The sequence below is a fragment of the Sebastes umbrosus genome, chromosome 7 (assembly GCF_015220745.1).
Source record: "Sebastes umbrosus isolate fSebUmb1 chromosome 7, fSebUmb1.pri, whole genome shotgun sequence".
Lineage (NCBI taxonomy): Eukaryota > Metazoa > Chordata > Actinopteri > Perciformes > Sebastidae > Sebastes > Sebastes umbrosus.
In genome coordinates this window covers 22,511,350-22,537,851 of record NC_051275.1, presented here as the reverse complement: position 1 = coordinate 22,537,851, position 26,502 = coordinate 22,511,350, and the positions used below count along the sequence as shown (strand labels likewise).

The window sequence follows — 26,502 nt, the reverse complement described above, 5'->3', positions numbered from 1 at the left end:
CGCCCTAAAGCATACCCTGCTTTACGGTCTATTTGACTCTAAATGGGACCATAATTTACTAAATGAACATCATGCTTTATTGAAGAAGACACATTGAAACTAGCGATTGAGACCATAAACTCATGTTTATAATGTTTACTGAGGTAATAAATCAAGTGAGAAGTAGGGTCATTTTCTCATAGACTTCTATACAATCAGACTTCTTTTTGCAACCAGAGGAGTCGCCCCCTGCTGGCTATTAGAAAGAATGCAAGTTTAAGGCACTTCAGCATTGGCTTCACTTTTCAGACCCGGAGGTAGCCCACTGACTTGGACTCAAGGATGAACTGATTAGAATTTGGTGGTTAAAGGTCAAGGTTCCTGTGACCTCACAAAGCATGTTTTTGGCCATAACTTTAAAAATTCATATACTAATTATCACAATTTCAGACAAATGTCTAACAGGATAAAATGATGAAGTGATGAGTGATAAACTGCTACTTGACTGGTTGGCAGATGCATACAACCGCGAGGCGGTAATTTTAGTTTTTTTTCTTGAATGAATGTAAATCAATGGGATGGATGTTATTCACTCCCATACAGTTGTAGTGTTCGAGGCCCTGCTGCTTCCACTTTTATTATCTAATATTTCTGTGAAGCGTTGCAACAAAAATAAGGATCAAGTTTACACAACTCAAGTTTACACCGAGATTTGTGTTGAGTTGCTGCTGAAGCACAAATTCTGTCTGTAAAGAGAAACACACATTGATGTCATTGCCAGACCCATGTCTTAATGGCTCCAGATATCCAGATATTTTCCTTTCTCCAGGGTGCTATTGAGGTCTCATGGCAGTTCACAGTAATGCATGCATACCTCTTGTTTATCGCTCTCATCTTTCACATGACTCTCTGCTGTATATTATTTTTTTAACCGAGCACAAACGGCATCCAAATAACTCAAAGGTCCACATTCTCAAACCTGACTGCCTCCGTGTGTGATTGAGCAGAAGTGTGCAATGCAGGCGTATCTGCAGACCTCCCACTCGCATTTGGCCTCCACATCGGGGCAAACATATACCGCATCTTTAAATATTTTGACAACTGTAAGTGTGCTTGAGCTATCTTGCCACTCTCTAGTTAAGCCTCAAATGTGAAAGTATGTGTAAGTTTATAAAGTGCATGAAGTGCACTACCTACTACACAAGCTACTTCCATTGGATTTGGTTCTAGCACTCTGCGTATCAGCCTCTCAAGTCCTCTTACCAATACAAGTACAAATACTTTTAAAGGGCAGTAAACTCATTTTGTTAGAGTTATTGCCACTGCACCTTTGCAGCGGTAATGTTTACTTTTTGTTTTAAGACTATGATATGAACAATATGTAGAATACTGGAAGGAATTGACTATATATACGAGCCTATAGGATGCACATACGTCATTGAAAGACCCTGTTCCTGTGCAAGTATTGTGCTGCTCATGTGACATTCATTTTGGTTGGAAATATTAATAAAAATAAAGCAAAATAAAAGCATAAGGTAAATGTCAGTTGCTGGTTTGCATGTGGCCATTTCCATGGAATTAATTAATTAATTATTTAAAATATGATAATTTTAAAGAGATATTCATCCTGCATTTTAAGTTTATTTGTCCAGGTATAAGGTAACAAATATTTTCATCATCTCTTGAGCAATCTTGTGTCAATATGAAAAAGTTAGAGGACTAGAAGTATAGAAAATCTGAACAATTTTAGCTATTTTTTTGGGAGATTTAGACGATTATAACATCCAAATCTGCTTCTGAAAATTCCTCTTCTTGTTTAAAACGTGTTCACCAACTCTTTAACCACTGCAGTCCACTCTTGAACAGTCATAGTCCAGCATCTCCGGCTGCCGCTCCCTAAAGGTTCATTTTATCTAATGATTGTTTCCTGTGAGGCGGCCACTCCGTCTGCTTGTTGTGAATGTGTGCTGCATGGTCGAGAGCTTATGTGTGTGTTTGCTTTGTCTCCAGATTACTACATTGAGTAATCCCACGTATATACGAAGAGATTAGCATTTTGTAAATTAAAGAACGGCTGAATTTAACTCCCCACTTCTCTTTATCCCTAAAACAAATGTGAGATTCTGAAGTTTGCGACACGTGTAATTATGTCTAAGCTGAGAAACCACAGACACGTGTTGAAGTAAATTGTTTAGTCAAGCGTGTACTCAGAGTGCTTGTTAGTTTACCCAGCTGGGAGCTAATGTGGTTAACATCCTATCATTTTGGATGTGGAGAGGCTCTACTTCAAAACATCACGGCTGAACATGGGACATGTGACATCCGAATTTATAATACAGATATGCAAGATGTAAATACGTATCTACTCCAGTAATATGAATTGTTGTGAAACTATTTTCAAAACTACCTTAAATGTCAATAAAGAAAAAACAGTAGAAATACCAGGCATGAATTCAAACAAGTTTGCATACAAACCGACAGAAAATAGCCAGATTAGTTGGATGAAAATTAATTTCATGGTCTCAGTGTGTATATATTTGTTTCAAGGACTGTCAGAGGCATTATCAGTAACAGGAACTTTGAAAAGCCATCAGCTCCAAGCCCATTCATTCCTACTGAAGAGGTACATTTTTAAAAACAGGTCACAAATATAATATATTTGTGACCTGTTTTTAAAAATGTATATTATACGTAAAGGCAAAATCATTCACTAAATTAGTTGGGCGCTGTAGTTTTTAGAATACATCACTCAAACATGAGTAAATTGTGCATTCATTGGGGACGATTTTCAACCAGGGATTTGATGTGTTAGTGAGTATTTACGATGTATTTAGGCCACACAAATGTAACCACAGTGCCCATGTTAATTGTAATGAAGGAACATGTCACTCAGTGCCGTGGATGGAATACTCTTTTACCCTACCGGGACCAGGCCCCTGGTCTTCACCTTCAAAATGACACTCAAATAGACATGTACGAACCAAGGCCTATTGAAGGAGGCTGGGTCACGCATCATCAACGCGTCACATCTTCGGGGGTATAACACATGCGCAGTAAAATCTAGTCTGCACTGGCCAAAATTGAGCCAATCGCAACGCACGACCGCAGCTTCAGCTACACTGCGCATGTGTCATACCCCATACCCCAAGATCCATGTCTGCCTGTGACCCAGCCTCCTTTCTATAGGCTTTGGTACGAACCAGGAAGAGACTCAAAATGACCACAAAGAAACATAAAACGACTACAAAGAGACACAAACAACAACAAGAGCGTGTGATGTGTGTGTACAAAAAGAGGTAAAACAACCTCAGACAAAAAATAACTAAGACCAAAAACAATTATAAAGTGACACAAAAGGTCCACAAAGAGACACAAAACCACAACAAAAAGAAACCAAACACCTATAAAGTCTGTCTTTGTAGGAGAGGTGGTGGGGCCTTTTGCATGTTTGTGCACCAGGGGCCCATTGTCTCATAATCCACGCATGCTCAGTGCAACAGTCTGGCTCATTGAAGTGTTTTTTCAATAATTTATGGAAAGCAATGGAGCTTTTTTTTTGCTACACACAAAACACTGAGAAAGAAAATGTAATGGAGGTGGCTACAAATGCAACAGCAAAACAATGTGCTAGCTTCTGACTCTCAAACTAATATTTTTAATGAAGCCAACCGAAATGAGTGATGGCATGTGGTGAAAGTGGAAAAAGGTTGAAGTGAAAATGTCCCATGCATTCAAATATGTAGCTCGCATAACTCATTTGTGTTAGATTATTACAATAAAAAGTGTTTTATTGACAAAACGTTGAAATGTTCTTGCTCACAGAAACACTGCCAGGGTTATTCTTTTGATTATCTGGTGATTTGAGCTTATCTGCATTTGCACTCGCTGTAAGTCTGTGATGAATCTGATTTTGAGCTTCGTACCCGCATGTCTCATATCTCTGTATCTCTTTCTCTCTGCGTGTGGTTGTTTTCTCCAGCTGAGAAGTGGTACAAACGTCATCTGACCTACCAGATAGTGAACTGTCCTCGCCACCTGACTTTGGGCTCTGTGCGGCTGGCGGTGCGCGCTGCCTTCCAGCTGTGGAGCAACGTGTCTGGCCTGGTGTTCCAGGAGGCCCCTGAAGGTCCCGCAGACATCCGTCTGGCATTTTACGAGGGAGACCACAACGACGGGGCCAGCAATGCCTTCGACGGACCAGGTCAGGGACAACAACACACTGATTCAATCATTGATCTATCTATCTGATCTGTGTGTGATGACTGTTTTGTGTCATGATCTTGTGTATGTAATTTGCTCCCGGGCTTCTCATGCAAATGGAAACTTGATCCCAACTTCCTGAACAAATAAAGCTGAACAAGTCCTGCTGTTTGTGTGTTCACAATAACTAGATTACTGTGAATAAACCAGATTAAGATATTAGTTTGATAACACACTCTGCACTGACCTGAATTACACAATAACAAGAGTTTGCAGGATTTGTAAACATGATGTTAACTTATCAGGTTAGTGTATTTAAAGATGTGTGGCCACCTGCAGGAAACATTGTATTAGTGTCACAAGTATGGTATAATGTATAATATAGTTTGAGCAGTGGTTTCCAGGGTTATTTGCATGTGACCTCTTAATATGAAGCAATGTCCACCTGTGACTCCTCATCAACCAACCGAACAGTTACTCAAGTCACCACTCGGTTTTTGTGAATGTATAACTTTATTTCAGTCAGATATGACTGATGTTGAACTGTAAAGTAATTCTGATACTGTACGACACACTGCCTCTAAGTGTTTCTCTCTTCTTGGACTTTCAGGAGGAACTCTGGCTCACGCCTTCCTGCCTCGCCGGGGGGAGGCCCACTTCGACATGGCGGAGAGGTGGACGCTAAACGGACACAAGGGACACAACCTGTTCATGGTGACCGCCCACGAGATCGGACACACGCTGGGACTGGAGCACTCCCCCGTCCGTCACGCCTTAATGTCGCCGTACTACAGGAAACTGGGCCGCAGCCTGGTGCTGAGCTGGGACGACATCATCGCAGTGCAGCAGCTGTACGGTGAGATGATACCTTTTTCATGGTGATCTCTTCCAGATCATGTTTGTGGGTTCATTGTTACAAACTGTGTGGACAAGCAATTGTTCAAAAATGTTTGACTGTAAATTCTCATCCAGATTCAAATATTTCCAAGATGCCAAACGAAGCTTGACAGCTCAACTCAAGGGAAATGTTTTCTTAGTGGCATGGAAAGTGTGTAGTCCCACAGTCAGGAGGAGTGTTAAACGTAGCACCTTCACTTGACACAGAGATATTTTTACCACTTTTTCCTCTTGTTTAAAGTGTGAAGGGTTGGGGGTCGGAGGGCTCTTTAGTGGACAGATGACAAATGTCTCACTGTCTGGCCTCAGGACGGCTGAGTTAAAGATGGTGAAATGAGGTTGCAAGTTTAAAATGAACTATTATTGGAATACATAGAACCACTTACTTGAATTACTGACTTGTTATGAAACCAGACTTGTCTTTGAGTAAAACGCAGAAGTAGAGTAATTTTTTTTACTTCATACAACACCCTCTCTTTGTGTTTATAGTTGAGTTTGTCTCTTAACAGCATGAGGAGTCTGTTCTATCAGTTCCAGCTCTGTGACCTCTCAGCTGCTGAGAAAAGTAGGTTTAGACTGAGGGCAGCAGAGGTGGTGTTAAAGTCAAAATAACACTCTGCCCTGAAACACGTGCACACACACACCAAAACACAGTTACACACAGTCAGTGGGCTGTTTGTATATTATTATTATCCAGCTTCTCAGTGCTACACACAGTGTTTACCTGGGAGTTTTGTCGGCTCTGCTGTTGTTGCAGCGTGTTGGAGCGTTACATACGTCTGTGTGCATGACAAATATAATAGTTTCTGTTTACCATGAGCAGTGTGTTGTCCCTTCTGGCATTTATAAGGCAGGTTTCCACATGTGCGGACTTCTCCTGTTGCTTGTGTTTTCTCAGCAGCTAAGATACTGATTTCACTGCAGCAGTTGCACAAGAACATCGTCTTTTAAAGTACATTCTGCAATTACTTCCTCCTGTGTGATGATGATGTGGTACTTTGAATGTACAAGATGCAAATAGTGCATTAAGTGCTTTCCCTGGTAAACAGCTGCAAAGGGCCGGTAAAGAGCACAGCATGCTGCAGGAAAGTTTGCATGGCTGCAGGACAGCCTCGCAATCTTTGGATAATTCAACCCTGAACTGGAAATTCAGCCCAACAGAAGCTGGCAGGCAGGCCACGTCCAGATTCCTCTTTTTCTGTTTAATATTTGAGGAGTCCCATCTGCTCTGCCTCTGGAGATATTCTGGCCTCAGCTTCCTAAAATGGTATTTACCAGCCTTTTCTCCTCAGGGCCTCCCTTATTCACTCTGGATTAAAAACAAAAACAGCAACTTACCACTCTGCTGCCTCAGACACTCATTTACATTTTCAGCTCAGTTACGCTCAATAACTGCAGCACTTAACGCCACTTTGATTTATTATGTGACCATATTGAATTAATAGCCACTAATGAGCAGTAATTAGAACAGATGATTAGTTTTTAGTTGCTCATTGAGCTGTATGTGTTTGCTTTACACTGAAAGCTCAACCTGGCAATGTTTGCTTATTATATTAAGAATCCACGACCGCTCACTCTAACCTTTTTTTATTACTTCACAAAATGTTATCCAGGATTCTTTTAGTTGCTCAGGTGGAGTTTAGCAAAGAGCAACATGCTTTTAACATGTTATCAACCTGATTTTCACCCTGTGGCAGTAATTTCTGCAGCTGCTCCCATGTAAATGTCAAGCAGCTCCAGAGACAGACGTGGACGGCAGGCATCCTGAAAATGCTACATCTGCTTAAAGATATGAGCTGTGCGTATATCTGCTTGTGTGTGTGTGTTGAATAATTCCTCGTGTTGGCATTATGATCTGATGAGAAGCAGATGTTAGGCAGCCTGCATATGTCAGTTTCCAGAGCTCCTCTGATTGCTCTGTGACTAGAAACATGACAACCCTCGACACATCTTATATTAAACACCATGCTCGTGGTGGTTCTGCTTTTATAAGACACAGTATGTACGATGAACAGCAGTGGTAATCCGATCCTTTACTGAAGTAATAGTTATACCACAATATAAAAATCCTTAAAGGTCCAGCGTGTTGGATTTAGGGGGATTTATTGGCAGGAATGGAATCTAATATTCACAACTATGTTTTCATTAGTGTATAATCACCTGAAACTTGTGTTTTCGTTAGCTTAAAATGAGCCCTTCATATCTACATAGGGAGCGGGTCCTCTTCACGGAGTCCACCATGTTTCTACAGTAGCCCAGAATGGAAAAACCAAACAAGGGCTCTAGAGAGAGCCTCTCATGTTTTTACGTTACCTGAAGGCCACCGTAGTTCTCCGACACGCCTGAAAAGGAATTGGCGGGCAGAGTGGTATTCAGTTGGTTGCAATCTGCAACCTCACCACTAGATTCCACTAAATCCTACACACGGGTCCTTTAATTACAAGTAAAAGTCCTGCATTGAAAACGTTACTATGATTTATTATTTAGTATTATTAGAAAACTACCCTTAAAGTATCAAACGTTGGCCCCTGTGAGTGTTATTGTATTAAATAGATTATTATTACTGATGCATTAACGTCTAAGTAGCATTTTACCACTGTAGTTGGTCAAAGTGGATTGATTTGAACCATTATATATATACTGTTAGGTACTTTAATCTGTAACATAACATCTGTAAGTTACAGTTGTACTTCATTTATAGATTAAACTACCAAACCATATATGAAGTTGTTAGAATTAGTTCTATCTCGATCAGCTGCAACATTAAAATGCTGCTAACAAGTTAATGCAACAAAATAATCAGCATTCTGCATAATTAGTACTTTTAATACTAAGTACATTTTGTTAATAATACTCATGACATTTTGAATGCAGGACTTTTTACATTTTGATACTTTTCACTGAAGCAGAACTGAACACTTCTTCCACCACTGATGAATGTAAACAGCGTAAAGAGGGAGGTTTTGTGTTTGAGTGAAGTCAGACATCCAGCCCTTATCTTACAACACTGCTCCTACGCACGCACGCACGCACGCACGCACGCACGCACGCACGCACGCACACACACACACACACACACACACACACCGTTTCTGGTTAGCTGTTCATGTGTTATCCACTGTGGTGTGTGTATATCTATTTTTCCTGCCGTCTTCCTCCTGTTCTTGGGTGTGCTGATTTTATCCACCTCCTACACAAATGTTTGTTCAGCTCCTTGCAAACAAAATGGCTATAATCATGTCTAAAGAACTATCTTATGCTTCGGTATGTTGTGCTTTTTCCTTTTGTCCTACTTGCATTCTTCCTTTATTCTTTTGATCTCATGTGCCAGGAATCTGCACTGTGAGGCTGTACAGGCCAAAAAACAGTTTTTTTTTGTGCCAACACTAAAGTAAGTTTAAGGTTTCAGCATGGCTCTATCTAGAGTTCTTTGTTTATTTCCTGTGCAGTGTAATGTCATCCATCAGTATACATCAACTCAGCCACATCCTGTAAAGGACAATTTAAATGTTAACATTATCCAAGTCCTGTTTTAGGAGAAGTCTCCACTGTTTGTCTTTCAATTTGTTCCCATGCTGTCCAATTTAGATATATACTAAAATAGCTTTTGGCATGCATGAGAAATAAGACTATCTGTGCCTCTCAGTAACATACTGTCTGTCATCACAGCTTTGTTTGGTCACTGTAGGTTTTAAATAACAACTTATGCATAGGAGATTTAAGCAAAGGTGGACAGACAACAACCCTACTCAAAGTGATTATGACTTTCATGATGCCTTTAAGGTTCACTGTTTTGTTGCTTTGTTTATTCCCTCAGGAAAGCCATCAGGTAATCGCCTTGTGAGGCTACCAGGCCAGGTATTGCACGCCACTCTGCAGGAGTGGGAGTTCACAGAGCTTCACAACGGGCATCAGACCACGGGACAGCCTCTCTACTGCCAGGGTGTCTTTGATGCCATCACTATGGGTGAGCTCCGGAGGATGTATTAGAAAATAACATTCAGCCACATCCTTCATGACTGTGGTTACTGGTGTGCCTTAAAAAAGCAGAAAAATAAAATAAAATCCTGCAGAAACGGATGTTACCATATTTATCTCTCTAAAACAAGTTGACAAAGCTATATTATAGGGACTTGAAATGAAACAAAACAAAACAGGAAAAAGAGCAGAAAGTTTTCATCCAATTATTTTCTGCACCAGTTTATTCTCTAAGAAAAGATTTTTATCCAACGCTTTCAACTGATGACCAATAAACTTTGAGCTTTGATAGAAAGTAATACATGAGACTTTGGTGATCTTCAGGGGGAAGATGTCATGTAGGAGCTCCCTCTTAACCTATACCCACCATGGCATGTGAACAAAAATGCATGATAGGGACCAAATTTTTGACATACTATACTATGCCTTTTTTTTAACATACCACACCATGACTTTTTTTAAAAATTATATTATGTCGAAAAAAGTCATCGTATGGTTTTTCGAAAAAAGTAAAAAAAAAGTCATAGTATAATTTGTTGAAAAAAGTAAAAAAAAAAAAAATCATAGTATGCCGACAAGTCATAACATTTTTTTTTCTAAAAAGCAAAAAAAAAAAAAAATCATGGTATGTTGAAAAAAGTAAAGAAAAAAAAAAGTCATAGTACAGTATGTCGAAAAAAGTCATAGTATAGTTTGTCGAAAAAAGTAAAAAAAAAAGTCAAAGTATAGTATGTCGAAAAAAGTAAAAAAAAGTCATAGTATAGTATATCAGAAAAAAAAGATTGGAAAAAATCATAGTATAGTTTGTCGAAAAAAGTAAAAAAAAAAAAAAAAAAGTCATAGTAAAGAATGTCTAAAAAAGCCATAAAAAAAATAAAACTAAAAAAAATAAGTCATGGTTTGTCGAAAAAAGTAAAAAAAAAAGTCATAGTACAGTATGTCGAAAAAAGTAATAATATATAATGTCGAAAAAAGTAAAAAAAAAAAAGTCATAGTATAATATATCAGAAAAAAAAGATTGGAAAAAATCATAGTATAGTTTGTCGAAAAAAGTAAAAAAAAAAAAAAATCATAGTATATTGACAAGTCATAACATTTTTTTTTCTAAAAAGCAAAAAAAAAAAAATCATGGTATGTCGAAAAAAGTAATTATATATAATGTCGAAAAAAGTTAAAAAAAAAAGTCATAGTATGTTGAAAAAAGTCATAGTATAGTTTGTCGAAAAAAAGTCATAGTATAGTTTGTCGACAAAAGTAAAAAAAAAAAAGTCATAGTATAGTATATCAGAAAAAAAAGATTGGAAAAAATCATAGTATAGTTTGTCGAAAAAAGTAAAAAAAAAAAAAAGTCATAGTAAAGAATGTCTAAAAAAGCCATAAAAAAAATAAGTCATATGGTTTGTCGAAAAAAGTAAAAAAAAAAAAAAGTCACAGTACAGTATGTTGAAAAAAGTGTTTTTTTCAAAATTAAAAAGTCATAGTACAGTATGTCGAAAAAAGTCAGTATAGTTTGTCGAAAAAAAGTAAGAAAAAGTCATAGTATAGTTTGTCAACAAAAGTAAAAAAAAAAGTCAAAGTATAGTATGTCGAAAAAAGTAAAAAAAAAAGTCATAGTATAGTATATCAGAAAAAAAAGATTGGAAAAAATCATAGTATAGTTTGTCGAAAAAAGTAAAAAAAAAAAAAAAAGTCATAGTAAAGAATGTCTAAAAAAGCCATAAAAAAAATAAAACTAAAAAAAATAAGTCATGGTTTGTCGAAAAAAGTAAAAAAAAAAATCATAGTACAGTATGTTGTAAAAAGTCATAGTACAGTATGTCGAAAAAAGTAATAATATATAATGTCGAAAAAAGTAATTATATATAATGTCGAAAAAAAGTTAAAAAAAAAAAGTCAGTATGTCGAAAAAAAGTAAAAAAAAAAGTCATAGTACAGTATGTCGAAAAAAGTAATAATATATAATGTCGAAAAAAGTAAAAAAAAAAAAAGTCATAGTATGTCGAAAAAAGTCATAGTATAGTTTGTCGAAAAAAATTAAAAAAAAGTCATAGTATAATATATCAGAAAAAAAAGATTGGAAAAAAATCACAGTATAGTTTGTCGAAAAAAGTAAAAAAAAAAAAAAGTCACAGTACAGTATGTTGAAAAAAGTGTTTTTTTCAAAATTAAAAAGTCATAGTACAGTATGTCGAAAAAAGTCAGTATAGTTTGTCGAAAAAAAGTAAAAAAAATCATGGTATGTTGAAAAAAGTAAAGAAAAAAAAAAAGTCATAGTATGTTGAAAAAAGTCAGTATAGTTTGTCGAAAAAAAGTAAAAAAAAAGTCATAGTATAGTTTGTCGACAAAAGTAAAAAAAAAGTCAAAGTATAGTATGTCGAAAAAAGTAAAAAACAAAAGTCATAGTATAGTATATCAGAAAAAAAAGATTGGAAAAAATCATAGTATAGTTTGTCGAAAAAAGTAAAAAAAAAAAAAAAGTCATAGTAAAGAATGTCTAAAAAAGCCATAAAAAAAATAAAACTAAAAAAAATAAGTCATGGTTTGTCGAAAAAAGTAAAAAAAAAATCATAGTACAGTATGTTGTAAAAAGTCATAGTACAGTATGTCGAAAAAAGTAATAATATATAATGTCGAAAAAAGTAATAATATATAATGTCGAAAAAAAGTTAAAAAAAAAAAGTCACTATGTCAAAAAAAAGTAAAAAAAAAAGTCATAGTACAGTATGTCGAAAAAAGTAATAATATATAATGTCGAAAAAAGTAAAAAAAAAAAAAGTCATAGTATGTCGAAAAAAGTCATAGTATAGTTTGTCGAAAAAAATTAAAAAAAAGTCATAGTATAATATATCAGAAAAAAAAGATTGGAAAAAAATCACAGTATAGTTTGTCGAAAAAAGTAAAAAAAAAAAAATCATAGTATAGCGACAAGTCAGAACATTTTTTTTTCTAAAAAGTAAAAAAAAAAAAAATCATGGTATGTTGAAAAAAGTAAAGAAAAAAAAAAGTCATAGTATGTTGAAAAAAGTCATAGTATAGTTTGTCGAAAAAAAGTAAAAAAAAAGTCATAGTATAGTTTGTCGACAAAAGTAAAAAAAAAAGTCAAAGTATAGTATGTCGAAAAAAGTAAAAAACAAAAGTCATAGTATAGTATATCAGAAAAAAAAGATTGGAAAAAATCATAGTATAGTTTGTCGAAAAAAGTAAAAAAAAAAAAAGTCATAGTAAAGAATGTCTAAAAAAGCCATAAAAAAAATAAGTCATATGGTTTGTCGAAAAAAGTAAAAAAAAAAAAAAAGGTCACAGTACAGTATGTTGAAAAAAGTGTTTTTTTAAAATTAAAAAGTCATAGTACAGTATGTCGAAAAAAGTCAGTATAGTTTGTCGAAAAAAAGTAAGAAAAAGTCATAGTATAGTTTGTCAACAAAAGTAAAAAAAAAAGTCAAAGTATAGTATGTCGAAAAAAGTAAAAAAAAAAGTCATAGTATAGTATATCAGAAAAAAAAGATTGGAAAAAATCATAGTATAGTTTGTCGAAAAAAGTAAAAAAAAAAAAAAGTCATAGTAAAGAATGTCTAAAAAAGCCATAAAAAAAATAAAACTAAAAAAAATAAGTCATGGTTTGTCGAAAAAAGTAAAAAAAAAAATCATAGTACAGTATGTTGTAAAAAGTCATAGTACAGTATGTCGAAAAAAGTAATAATATATAATGTCGAAAAAAGTAAAAAAAAAAAAGTCATAGTATGTCGAAAAAAGTCATAGTATAGTTTGTCGAAAAAAATTAAAAAAAAGTCATAGTATAATATATCAGAAAAAAAAGATTGGAAAAAATCATAGTATAGTTTGTCGAAAAAAGTAAAAAAAAAAAAAATCATAGTATATCGACGTCATAACATTTTTTTTTCTAAAAAGCAAAAAAAAAAAAAAATCATGGTATGTTGAAAAAAGTAAAGAAAAAAAAAAGTCATAGTATGTTGAAAAAAGTCATAGTATAGTTTGTCGAAAAAAAGTTAAAAAAAAAAAGTCATAGTATGTTGAAAAAAGTCATAGTATAGTTTGTCGAAAAAAAGTTAAAAAAAAGTCATAGTATAGTTTGTCAAAAAAAAGTTAAAAAAAAGTCATAGTATAGTTTGTCGACAAAAGTAAAAAAAAAAGTCAAAGTATAGTATGTCGAAAAAAGTAAAAAAAAAAAAATCATAGTATGGTATATCAGAAAAAAAAGATTGGAAAAAATCATAGTATAGTTTGTCGAAAAAAGTAAAAAAAAAAAAAGTCATAGTAAAGAATGTCTAAAAAAGCCATAAAAAAAATAAAAATAAAAAAAATAAGTCATGGTTTGTCGAAAAAAGTAAAAAAAAAAAAAAAATCATAGTACAGTATGTTGAAAAAAGTGTTTTTTTAAAATGAAAAAGTCATAGTACAGTATGTCGAAAAAAGTAATAATATATAATGTCGAAAAAAAGTAAAAAAAAAAGTCATAGTATGTCGAAAAAAGTCATAGTATAGTTTGTTGACAAAAGTAAAATAAAAAGTCATAGTATATCAGAAAAAAAAGATTGGAAAAAATCATAGTATAGTTTGTCGAAAAAAGTAAAAAAAAAAAAAGTCATAGTAAAGAATGTCTAAAAAAGCCATAAAAAAATAAGTCATATGGTTTGTCGAAAAAAGTAAAAAAAAAAAAAAGGTCACAGTACAGTATGTTGAAAAAAGTGTTTTTTTTTTTTAAATTAAAAAGTCATAGTACAGTATGTCGAAAGTAATAATATATAATGTCGAAAAAAGTAAAAAAAAAAAGTCATAGTATGTCGAAAAAAGTAATAATATATAATGTCGAAAAAAATAAAAAAAAAAAGTCATAGTATGTCGAAAAAAGTCATAGTATAGTTTGTCGAAAAAAAGTAAAAAAAAAGTCATAGTATAGTTTGTCGACAAAAGTAAAAAAAAAAGTCATAGTATAGTTTGTCGAAAAAAAGTCATAGTATAGTATATCAGATAAAAAAGATTGGAAAAAATCATAGTATAAAGTGTTTTTTTTTTTAAATTAAAAAATCATAGTATAGTTTGTCTAAAAAGGTAAAAAAAAAAAAGTCATAGTATAGTATGTCGAAAAAAATAAAAAGTCATAAAAGCCATAGCATAGTTTGTCGAAAAAAGTAATAGTATATAAAGTCGAAAAAAGTCATAGTATAGTATGTTGAAAAAAATTAAATAAGGCATAGGATAGTATGTCGAAAAAAGTAAAAAAAATTCATAGTATAGTATGTCAAAAGTAAGAATAGTATGTTGAAAAACTTAAAAAAGGTTAAAAAAAATGACTGTTTGGAGTTCACAAGTGATTGACAGCGGCTCAGAGACAGCAGGCTCCAGCTTGGTTCTGATTGGCTGTTTTCCTCCGGTCTGTGAAATCTTGCAGATGCCATTAGGAGCCCCGGAGGACTCAGAGGCACATGATTGTTTTCAGATTACCTGTCTCATGCACTACTGTCAGGACATAGCAACCATTTTATAAAAATAACTTTTTTTAAATCATAATTGCTCCAATGTCGCCTACAGCTGCTTTAATGTGATACATATATATTTACCCTTATGTTTCTTTTCTGTTTGTGTCTTCAGACCAGAACGAGACGGTGCTGGTGTTTCGGGGCGGTTTGTACTGGACAGTATCGGCTGAAGGCAGTGTGAGCGGCCCGCTGCCTCTCCGTCAACGCTGGTCTGACCTCCCTCCAGTCATCGAGGCTGCTGCCTTCTCCCCGCTGGACTCCAAGTGGTATTTTTTCAAAGGTACTGCTTCACTGAACTCATTAATGTGACTCTCACACTTCCTTTTAAAGACATTCCCTAAACTACTGCCTAACCTCACGAATCAGGTAAAGCTCCCAAAATAGATTCTATTGTGCCTTTAAGTAGGAAAGTGCTATTTAAAGACTGCACTGCACTGAAGACACAGCTGTAGTTTTAAAGTAGCTTCACCTTTGTGCTAAAGGATAACTTGTTTGAAGTTATTGCCAAGTTTAACTTTCCTGCCAAGAGCCAAAAACCTGACAGGGCTATCTAGAGTCACTTGCTAAATACAAAATACAGACGCTCTACTAAAACATTATTTATACTATACTTATCTCCATCTTTATCTGTGAGCTAGAAGAGGCACTGTCGCCACTTTGTTCTCATAACCAGCAGGTTGCATTTCCTAAAGACACTGAATTCTACGTCTCTCTCTGGAGAAGAGTGGAAAATAAGTCTGTATTGTCTTTTGCAAGGGTTATACTTAGGGTGCTTTCACATCAGGAACCCGGGCACACTTGACCCCAAATACCAGTTCGTTTGATTAGTGTGAATGCTCCGTACCGTACTCAGGCACGGTTCGTCGATCCATACTCGGGTACGGTTCGCATGCTATTTTCAACGCAGACGGTCTCCACAGAAATTTGTATATGTGCGCAGCATGCACCGATCTTATCTTCTGAACTGTACAGCCATGGGTGATAAAGCAGACGAGGGGTTCCTTAAAATATAGTCAATAGTAGGCCGTTTTTTTTATTTAACTAGTTTAATGATCTGCCTCTGAAAAACGAGAGCCACCTAGCGGGCAGAGAGAAGGCGAGACAGCAGGAGAAACGGAATGTAGAGCCGGCATATTTTCACATCAAACTCTGTGAAATGAGGGTTCGCCACTAGAAGAGCTGATCTCAACATAAACAAATACACGTGGATGATGACGCAAGTGTACTTGGGTACGGAACAACCTTACTAATGTGAAAGCTGAGGGGGAATCGTACTCGAGCACAGTACAAATCAATTGTACCTAATATGAAAACGCCCTTAGTTTTAAAAAAAAAAAGGAGAGCTTATTGCATTTCTGTATTTTGATAGAAATCATAGACTTGTCTTTTAAAGAGCAGGTGGCAAAGTGTGTTCTAACCTGTTATGGTGCTTTGTTAATGATTTCTTCAAAAAAATTCTAAATTGTTTTATATTTGACTCAGAATTTGTAACTTGCGATTTTTCTCCTCGTCTCTTGGTGTGCAGGGAAGCGGATGTGGCGCTACGCAGGCAGTGTGCTGGACCCCGGCTTCCCCAGGAAGAGCAGTGAGTTGGGGCTGCCTCGCCACCCTGACTGTGCCTTCTACTACGCTCCCCTGGGTCACATGGTCCTCTTCAAGGGCTCCCGTTACTCTGTGCTTAACCTCAAAACCCTTCACCAGGAGCCCTACTATCCCCGCAGGCTGAAAGACTGGACTGGTGTGCCACAGGGGACCAACGGGGCGCTGACCCGTCCCGACGGATGCCTCTACCTGTTCAGAGAACAGCGGTTCTGGAGTTTTGACCCAATCAAGGTGAGAATCACCAGAGAGGGCCAGTGGGCCAAGGATCTGAGCTGGACTGGTTGCAGCAACGCTCCTCAGAGTAACAACATTCTTTGACCAGCAGAGGGAGCTGGAAGCTTTAGGTAAAGTGCAATGTGTTAATGTATACTATAATGTAATAACTATTTCAAAAGGAGCCTAGCTCAGCAAACTCATGCCATGAAGGGATTCAACAAAAATAAAACCACTTGGTTTATACATTTTTAAGCACATATAGTATTTATACTGCAGAGCAATGGATATTACTTTATATGGATGTACAATTATAAACTCATTAATATAGGTAAGATAATGAAAGGACTGTGCACTCTTAAGTAGGTTTACTATGCTTTTATAACCCTCTTTTCTCTTGTAGTAAATGCACACTAACAGAGAAACCAAATGTATGTGTACACTATAAGTGACTAGCCTGTGATTGTGTGTTCCCCGCTAATTGCTCGCCATAGTAGAAGTTGTTACCCAAGATCATTGATTACATTTCATTTTGACAATGGCATTATGTTGGTATTGAAACTTTGTCATGTAGAAACATGTCAGGACACCGTTCATAATCTGACCACAACAGAAAGCTCTTTTTGTTCATTTATCTTTTAATACTAAGCCTCAAGACATTTCTCTGCTTCACTGAACATTTTACACACTAAGGAGACTCACAGTTGATGCTTCCTCACTGAGCCTTTTTTCCAATAACACTCATTTACAGTAAACAGTTAAAACATTCACAACTGCGAGCCGCTGTGTACTGTCCTGCTGACCAGTGAGCAGAGGCCTGTACTACGAAGCAGGATTTGGGGCTGGCGAGGTAACTTCAGGTTTAACTCTGGGTGAATGTGTTCATAGCCAGATTGAGAAACCCTGGGTTGTCTTACCGAGTTGATAACCACCGTCGTAGGACCATTTAGCGGGATCGCGTTTGTTAGGGTTACTTAAGCCAGATAATGTTGAACTCACTTGGTAGTACAGGCCTCTGCTCATTCAGTATAACCTTAAATTGTATACATTTGATCAAGCATTTTCCATAATGCACCAGTGAATACCAGATTCACATTTATCTGTGAGTGGTTTAAGTTTAGAAGGTCCTTGGCCACAATTGAAAGTTTTAGTCAACATAAGAAGATGTAAAGTAATCTGTGTTGGAGAAGAGACTAATATGACCTGAGTCATTAAATGCATAGTATTTTGCACTCCTCACAATACACTATTATCTTTTATCAGATTGGTCTCTAAACAACTATTACCACTACAATGATCAAAATGCAAAAATATTGAGGGTTTGACTACCATCTGTTGTCCAATACATGGTTACGTTTTCACTTAAATTAATCTGTCTGCTGATCCCTCAGCTTACAGCCTTACAGTAATTAACATTTCTGAGGTCTCAGGACACATTTGGGCTGTTTGTGACACTTCACACACTAATGGTTAGATTCCAAATATTCTGCTTAAGTAATTGTTAGAAAATCCTGTTAACTCTAGGCTATCTGAGGAGAAACGGAAACCTTAGTCCTCTCTATTCAGTAATTTGGCCAGGTTTAGTCCATAATTTATACATTTTAAGACAAATTCTAGAGTAAAGATAATTTGAAGTGCATTTAAACAAACGTAATCAAAAGCCACTAGGTCATATTTTTAACGGACGGAGAGTGCTGCACTGTGGAGAGCAATCAGACTAAATCAGACTTCTAATCACGATCAACAGCGACATCAAAATGTGCCTGAGATCATCTGTTTAAAAGGCAAATGAAAAATAAAACATTAGCTCGCCTAGCTGAGTAATGTGAGAGAAACCTAGACTGTCATTTGTTCCCTGATAGTAACACTTCATACAGGACTACATTTTAGCACAATAGCTGCACAAATAATTAGTTGGATCTAAATATAAAAGTCATTTAGGCATTCAAGAATATTATTACCTGCACGTAGTAGCAGGAATTTAGATGAAGAACTCATCAACTGGCTCCTCGTTGTTTGTGCGTGCTGACAGCAGCTCAGCTGTAGTCCTGTTCTCCACGAAGGGCCCTTTGGAGGGGCTTTGTCCTGCTGCCACAGTCCTGCTACCGCAGCCCTTCCTGGCTGCATCCGTACATCTAGCGGAGCCCCATGTCCTGGAGGCAACCTGAGGGTGTATGTGTGTCCGTGGCAGACATTCAATCAGCTCCTTGGCCAGACCCTCAACAGCTGAAGCACCAACAGCTGTAGGTCTCTCAGAGTGGCGAGACATCAAAAGGTCCATGGAGGAAGAGCGAGCAATTATTTTGACTGCCGTGTCAGAGTGCAGTGAGATGGGGACTCCTGTGTCTACGTTGGTCTCTGGCTCCTCCTCATCCTCTTCCAGAAGGAGATGGGAGAGAGAACGGGTGATGGAGGGGCGCAGAGGAGAGTCGGGGTGATTGGTGGTTGAGGGCGGTGCAGGGCTGCTGCGCTGGGATGAGTAACAGGAGCTGCCTGGAGGGGTGCTACAGCAGCTACCTGATCCCTGGCTCTCTGCTCCGCCACCTCCTCCTTGAAGCTTCTCAAGGACAGGGTCACTGCGCGGTCTGTGACCTGTTGACAACCAAAGACACATCACAAAAAGAGTCACAAAAGTGAGCAATTAGAAACCTTTGCTATTTTGTGGGTTAGTTAAACTGCATAGTATTGTGGCTAAATGTCTTGTAAAAACATTCCAACTGTTATTCAACTCAAATATTAAAGGTTACCTGTGGAGTTTTCTTGTAAACAAGTTTTTTTTCACATTCAGTGTTACTCACCATTATGTGTATTCTTGAGGTCTAACAAATATGTAGAATACATTTCCTTCCTTGTCATTTGCAAAGCATAAAGTATTTTGAATCCTGTATTGTTTACATTCATGTTCAGTAGCTACCAGCCTTCTTCTTCACTGCCTTTGTTGGCACATTGCTTTTTTGGTGCATTACTACCACCTGTAGATCAGTGGACTAGTGTAAAACCATAGTCCTTTTTCACAGCAGGCATGTTGACTTGTCATAGTAGGAAAACACAGGTGTAACTAATAACACTAATGTATCATAGTATGTTATAAAATAGTCATAAAATGTCATAGTATAGTATACCATGGAAAAGTAATGAAAAGGCATAAAAAAGTCAGTAAAAAGAATCGCAAGTCTTTAAAATGCCATAAAAATTTAATGAAATACTGTGCCATAAAAGTCACAAGTCATAGTATGTCATGAATTGACAAAAATGGCATAGTATAGTATGTCATAAAAATGCAATAAAAAGCCATAGTATACTTTGCCATAAAGTCATAACATAGTATGTCATAAAAATATAAAAATTCATAAAATGTCATTTAAAAAGGCAATAAAAATGTTCATATAGTATGTCATAAAAAATATAGTATGCCATAAAAATGTCATGAAAGTCATAGTATAGTATGTAAAAAAATAGTCATAGTATCGTATGTAGAAAACAAGTCAATCTTAGTATAATATGTCGAAAAAGTCATACAATAGTCATAGTATGTTCAAAAAACGAATAAAGAAGTCATAGTATTTTATGTCGAAAAAAGTCAAAGTATAAGATGTTGAAAAGTCAAAAAAGTCTGTTGAACATGTCGAAATAAGTAAAAAAACTGTCATATTGTATGTCGAAAAAACTATTAAATAAGTCATGGTATGTTGAAAAAAATAAAAAAAATAGTTGTATTGCATTGTTGAAAAAAAGTCATAGCATAGCATGTCGATAAAAGTCACAGTATAGTATGTTGAAAAGTCAAAAAAGTCAGTTTAACATGTCGAAATAAGTAAAGAAAATAGTAATATTATTGTATGTTGAAAAAAGCATAAATAAGTCATAGTATGTCGAAAAAAGTCATAGTATGTTGAAAAAAGTCATAGTATAGTATGTTGAAAAAAGTAAAAAAAAAAAAAAAAAAAGTAATTATTGTATGTCGAAAAAACGAATAAAAAAGTAATTGTATAGTATGTCGAAAAAAGTCATAATATAGTATAATATACATTTTGAAAACAAGATTCAAAATTTAATACCTCGGAAAATGGCATTTTAGACTTTTTAAGGGCCTTAATTTTCACTATATTTATTTATCAACTTTTAATAGTTTTAAGACCCAGTGGACACCCTTAATTCATCTTCGACCCTGTGAAAACAGTTTCCACTTCTGTGTACTTACCTTGCCTGTGTGTTTGCCAGGGCAGCGGCGTTGTGAGGCTGCAGGGTGACAGGCTGTGGCCCTGTCCCGAGCTCCTGAGCTGCATTCCTCGAGGGGACACGCTGGGGCAGCTCGGGGGGAAAGCACAGGTCAGAGGTCGCTGAGGTTGAGCCAGGGTTTTCACCTACAGCACAGAAGGACAGACGGAGAGGGATTATGATTTACACTAGGACTACAGAGATTTAAGCAGGTTAAGTAACTTTGACCGAATTAACATACACTCATCTTACATATGGCTACTCTGACAGCTTTGAGTTGGTTCTGTGAAAGACAGCAACCACATGCCTTTTTGATTTCATCATCTCAGGAAGAATGACATGACAAGCATTTTTACATTTGTATTATTGAACTGATGCTGTTTTATCTAATGAGGCTTAATAGATTTTAATACCAGTTGAAAGCTTGATTTCTTTATTCTGCGCTACTGAAGTAACCCAGACAGTCAACATTGATTATTCTGTGTTGTGAACAGGTTAAAGAATTCTGGCCTTTTAGCTAAATAAGATATATTTTTTTAAAAACTGTTTAATTTTGTTGGGCTATGACTCATCGGGTTTGTTATGTGACATTGTTAAAAACTTAAACCTGAAATGTGACACTGGCACCAATTAATAACATTTGACACAAGGGAAGAAAAGCAGCCACACATGAGTTTCCCCTCCCAGCTAGCTCTACTTTTTGTCATCTGGTAGATAATTTATTTGGACAAATACATCTAATCTAAAATCCCCTAAAATAACAATGTACCCGAATTGGTTCATATTAAATACCATTACAAATTCATTCAAAATTAACTTTCCAATATAAAATCCTCACATTGATCTTGTAATACTTTCTCTTCAAAAAATATTTGGACAGTAAAACCTAACATCTACTAACAAAATGGGGTTTGCATCACATGCAATTCATACGAAGTGTGATTTGCATAATAAAAATCTTCTGCATGCGGCACACTATCTGATGTGTGTCTCTTTGTTTACTGTGAGATAATTGTGAATGGAAGAACATCTTCTCCTTGATGTACTCCAGGTTAAATAATCATCAGTTTGTCAAACACAACATGAAACATAAAACTGAAGGCAACACATTAACATTCCTTCACAAACTATGGCTGCTTTCCCTCAAAAGCAAACTTGTTATTCCCTCGAGGAACCTGGCCAGCTGCATATTGAGTACAACAGTTCCCATTCTACAAATAACATTTATTATAGAGTAAACCTTCCAGCAGACTGCAGCATGTTTACAGTTAATGTAGGGCTGCTTCACACTGACGCAACCACTGATGTATGACAAACCTCATGATTTAACCTGACAAATCAAGAAGCTTTTCCTCCTTTCACAATTATATAACATGTTGTAGAAAGAGTGGGGCAGACTAAAAGACTTAGAAACCACACATCATCTGTCATTACGCTGCATGTAAAACATACAATTAAAAAGCAGGAACTGAACAATCATGTCCACAACATTAGACATCAGGCAACATGATGCATGTGCACATTTTGAAACATTCGATGGCGTATTTTAAGCTGCACTTACCTGGAAGAGAACCTTGTTGCCATCCAGGTCTTCGGTCTGCCAGCGTGTGGTGCTGATGGGGGTGCAGGGGTTGGGCAACAGAGGGACTAGCTGGCCAATTTCTTCCACGCTAAACTGCAGCACGGCAGAGCTGCATGGCTCCACCCGAACCCCTGGTGACAACTGTTTTAAAGCCAGCTGCAGGCACAGCCCAGGCTCTGTGGGGGGAAAACAAGGGATTTTTGTGTCTATTTTCTTTCCTTCTTATTATAATAAAAAAGCAACGCCTTAAAGGTCTAATTGATAACATTTTTATGTAGATGAATATCTTTAAAAAAAGAATACATCTACAGAGCCTTTAGAATCGTTACAAATAAAAGTAAGACTTTTCCTGAAAAAATAATTATGATTGTGAATTAATCATTTAAAAAAATGTTGGCGGGTCCAAAATTAATGTTTTGTTTATCTCTGTGGAAGTTTGGTTCCCACTTCTGACAAGACCTGTGAGCCAATAGTAAAACGATGTTGGTATCACGTGGTATCTCTGGGTCGTCAGTGTGGAAAAAAACAGATAAAATAATGGCTGAGATTGACGATAAGTGCATGGCAATGACTTGTTGAGTGAGAATGCAACATCTTGTGGCTGAATGTCATCAACAGTACCTTTAAAGCTGGACTTGTTGAGATGAATCAGTTAAATTTGTATTGCTTTAATATATAAACACTATAAAAAAAATCAAAGAGCAGCACTTTTAAGACGTACCTGTGTGGAGAGTGAACCAGCAGAAGCCCGTCTTCTGCTCCTCTGCCTGTCGCTGCAGCACCGTCTCATAGAGCCGCACAGCATCCTCATAGTTGTCATATCCACTGTACAGTGTTACACGTAGTATTTCTCCTCCACAGTGGACTGGTCGAACCCCCCACACGGGCATGCCTGCACCCAAACTATAGAAGTCTCTGCTGGGCAGGAGGTAGGGCCGCAGCATGGCATTGCCGGGGGAGCTGCTGGAGGTAATGTGGATCCCTCCGGTTCGGCTACCGCAGGTCTCGGTGTGGTGGTACTGCCAGGGTGGACGCTGAAAGAAGTCCAGCACTTTGAGGATTCGCTCCTCTCCATAGGCCTCATGGAGGAAGAAGGTGATGGCCACAGAAGGGTAGCCTGAAACATTTTTGGAAAAAGATTTATTCTCAATCAACCTTAAATAGAAAACAGATGCAGTTCTAACAAGGGAAGCTCGTTGTGGAATGGCATGTTTACGCCATACACAGAGTAAATGTAGTATTCAGTTAAGAGTACAACATTTGAGGGGGTTGTTGACATGAAAATGGTTGAAATTTCTGTAAACATGTCTTGTTCTCACATATGGAAATTATTATTATTTTCCTCTCTACGGAAAAAATACACCTACAGAATGTGCAATGAGGTTGTACGGGTACAACACAAGTTTTACATCCCTACCAATACCTGAGACCCAACTGTATAACAAGATGTAAGTATAACTATACAGTAAGGATCCTTACCTGCCACAGGACAGAGGCTGGTGTAACTTCTGAATGGGGAGGCCCTCTCTGACACATGGAAGATGCGGAGGCTCGGGCAGAGCCAGCGGAGGAGGCGATCCAGGGTGTGCTGCAGCAGCAGGGAGTCTCCAGGGTTGGCCAGCAGATGCAAGTTCACTAGCAGGAGCTGCTGCCTCTGCTGCCTGACCCGACCGGTCAAGAGCTCAACTGGGGTTACAAACAAAAACACAATGCATATAAGTTTACAAGACGGGTGCAAACATGCCAATGCAAAAAAACAGGCAGCACAGAAGTTTTAGTAGAAGCCATATCAAATATCTAGTTAGTTAAAGGTGTACAGGCGGCTGTGGCTCAGAGGGTAGAGCAGGTTGTCCACCAATCGGAAGGTCGGTGGTTTGATCCCCGGCTGCTCCAGGTCACATGTCGATGTGTCCTTGAGCAAGACACTTAACCTCAAATTGCCCCCGAAGGCATAGCCATTGGTGTGTGAATGAGTATTTAGATTAGATCAGGCAAAGTTGGCACCTTAGCAGCCTCTGCCATCAGTGTGTGAATGGGTGAATGCTGACATGTAGTGTAAAGCGCTTTGAGTGGTTGGAAGACTAGAAAAGAGCTATATAAGTCCAAGTCCATTTACTCCACCGAGTTCACACATCAAGATCATGTCATGGGGAGAATGACTCTGCTTGTTTGTCTTCTTTGGAAAGGTTCAGTCACATTACAACAGACAAATTCAAGAATGCGTTTAGCATTTAGTTTAGTGACAAAACAAACACTGATGCACTGTTTGGAAATGGAGGTCATTATTCTAGCATGTCTCATCACCACCAAAATATTTTAAATTACAGGAGTGCCTCTGTAACTTCTGAAGGAATACTTACTGCCAGATGATGACATCCTGCTGCAGTCAGATCTGAATAAAGACACAATAAAAAAACCCACATGAGTAATCCATTCTCAAAAACACATATTAGGGGTTTTTCATTGGCAGGAGTAAAGAGAAAAATCTGTCTCCATCTTGTGGTTGGTTGGCTTGGAAACGTGCCCCCCTCTTCGTCTCCATGACAACACAGTATCTGTTGTTAGCCAACATTAGCGTAAAAAAAGCCAATTTATGAGGGAAAATAGCACACAGAGCACAACAGTTATAAACACCTTAAGATGCTAAGATGTTAAAACAACATGTTAAGTTGCTGGTTTTAACTGAAGTTACTCCAGTGTGGCTACAAAAGGCTAAAAAGTTAGCTTAGCTAGCGTTAGCGCTGAAACAAACAGACTCACTCAGTTTCAGCTCCGGAGTCCACGTTTTCATCCTCTTTAACTCCACCACTCTACCACCAAACATCGTCCGGTAGCTTCACTTTCTCTCACATTTGGTGGAGCCATCTGCACAGAGAGTGTTTGCTGCAGCAGAGCGGAGACTGAGAGTGAGAAGCATCCTGAGAGATTTCTTTCCACCAGTCTGAAAAAAACGTGCCTCTCTTTAGGTGGGACGCTGACGTCATCACGCAACCATACACCGTTATGGTTAAACACAGGCTCTAGATTCAGGGGTCAGCAACCTCAGGCTGTGGATATGGATAACTGTTTTTTGTTTACATTTGCATTTTTATTTATCATTGTTGTAGGTCTATGGTACGACGGTACGAAAGTCATAATATTACGAGGAAAAAAAGGCGTAATATTATGAGAATAAAGTCAGAAGTTTAAGAGAAAAAAAGTTGTAATATTATTTGAATAAAGTCATAATATTAGTATATATATGTATAGTAGTATAGTAGTAGTTATTTTCTTTTTTTCTCGTAATATAACAACTTTTTTTCTCGTAAAGTTGTGACTTTATTCTCGTAATACTACAACTTTTTTTTCTCTTAAAGTTATGACTTTATTCTGGTAATATGACTTTTTTCTTGTAAAGTTGAGACTTTATTCTGGTTATATTCCGACTTTTTTTCTCGTAAAGTTATGACTTTATTCTGGTAATATTCCGACTTTTTTCTCTTAGAGTTGTGACTTTATTCTCGTAATATTACGACTTTTTTCTCTTAGAGTTGTGACTTTATTCTGGTAATATTCCGACTTTTTTCTCTTAGAGTTGTGACTTTATTCTCGTAATATTACGACTTTTTTCTCTTAAAGTTGTGACTTTATTCTCGTAATATTACGATTTTTTTCTCGTAAAGTTATGACTTTTTTCTCGTAAAGTTATGACTTTATTCTCGTTATATTCCGAATTTTTTTCTCGTAAAGTTATGACTTTATTCTGGTAATACAACTTTTTTCTCTTAGAGTTGTGACTTTATTCTCGTAATATTACGATTTTTTTCTCGTAAAGTTATGACTTTATTCTCGTAATATTACAACTTTTTTTCTCGTAAAACTGTGACTTTATTCTCATTATAATACGACTTTTTTTCTCGTAAAGTTATGACTTTATTCTCGTAATATTACGACTTTTTTTCTCGTAAAGTTATGACTTTATTCTCGTAATATTACGATTTTTTTCTCGTAAAGTTATGACTTTTTTCTCGTAAAGTTATGACTTTATTCTCGTTATATTCCGACTTTTTTTCTCGTAAAGTTATGACTTTATTCTGGTAATACAACTTTTTTCTCTTAGAGTTGTGACTTTATTCTCGTAATATTACGATTTTTTTCTCGTAAAGTTATGACTTTATTCTCGTAATATTACGACTTTTTTTCTCGTAAAACTGTGACTTTATTCTCATTATAATACGACTTTTTTTCTCGTAAAGTTATGACTTTATTCTCGTAATATTACGACTTTTTTCTCTTAAAGTTGTGACTTTATTCTCGTAATATTACAACTTTTTTTCTCGTAAAGTTATGACTTTA

General features: G+C 36.4%; 2 protein-coding genes across 2 annotated transcripts in view; one reads left to right on the top strand and one right to left on the bottom strand.

Annotated features, from left to right (window-relative positions):
- Nucleotides 1-18,150, top strand: part of mmp28 (matrix metallopeptidase 28) — a 28,586-nt gene extending 10,436 nt beyond the window's left edge. Inside the window, exons 4-8 of the mRNA XM_037775978.1 lie at nt 3,959-4,180; nt 4,790-5,035; nt 8,894-9,043; nt 14,665-14,832; nt 16,078-18,150. Of these exons, the coding sequence (XP_037631906.1) occupies nt 3,959-4,180; nt 4,790-5,035; nt 8,894-9,043; nt 14,665-14,832; nt 16,078-16,472 (1,181 nt within the window). The 3' untranslated portion in view covers nt 16,473-18,150. The remainder of the gene's footprint in view (nt 1-3,958; nt 4,181-4,789; nt 5,036-8,893; nt 9,044-14,664; nt 14,833-16,077) is intronic.
- LOC119491765 (protein FAM124B) lies at nt 16,986-25,136 on the bottom strand. The gene is made up of 7 exons (XM_037775977.1): nt 24,928-25,136; nt 24,528-24,559; nt 23,647-23,853; nt 22,889-23,284; nt 22,147-22,343; nt 20,569-20,731; nt 16,986-18,959 (listed from the first exon to the last, which is right to left on the bottom strand). Exons 2-7 carry the CDS (start codon nt 24,541-24,543, stop codon nt 18,349-18,351), a joined length of 1,590 nt encoding a protein of 529 aa, XP_037631905.1. The 5' UTR covers nt 24,544-24,559; nt 24,928-25,136; the 3' UTR covers nt 16,986-18,348.
- Between the last annotated feature and the right edge of the window lie 1,366 nt (nt 25,137-26,502).

What these genes read in the sequence shown, in the direction of transcription:
- LOC119491765 (XM_037775977.1), bottom strand. An exon ending in CTGGTTCACTCTCCACACAG is followed by an intron (nt 22,344 to 22,888) that starts GTACGTCTTAAA and finishes TTCCCCCCACAG; the next exon opens with AGCCTGGGCTGTGCCTGCAG. An exon ending in GCAACAAGGTTCTCTTCCAG is followed by an intron (nt 20,732 to 22,146) that starts GTAAGTGCAGCT and finishes TCTGTGCTGTAG; the next exon opens with GTGAAAACCCTGGCTCAACC.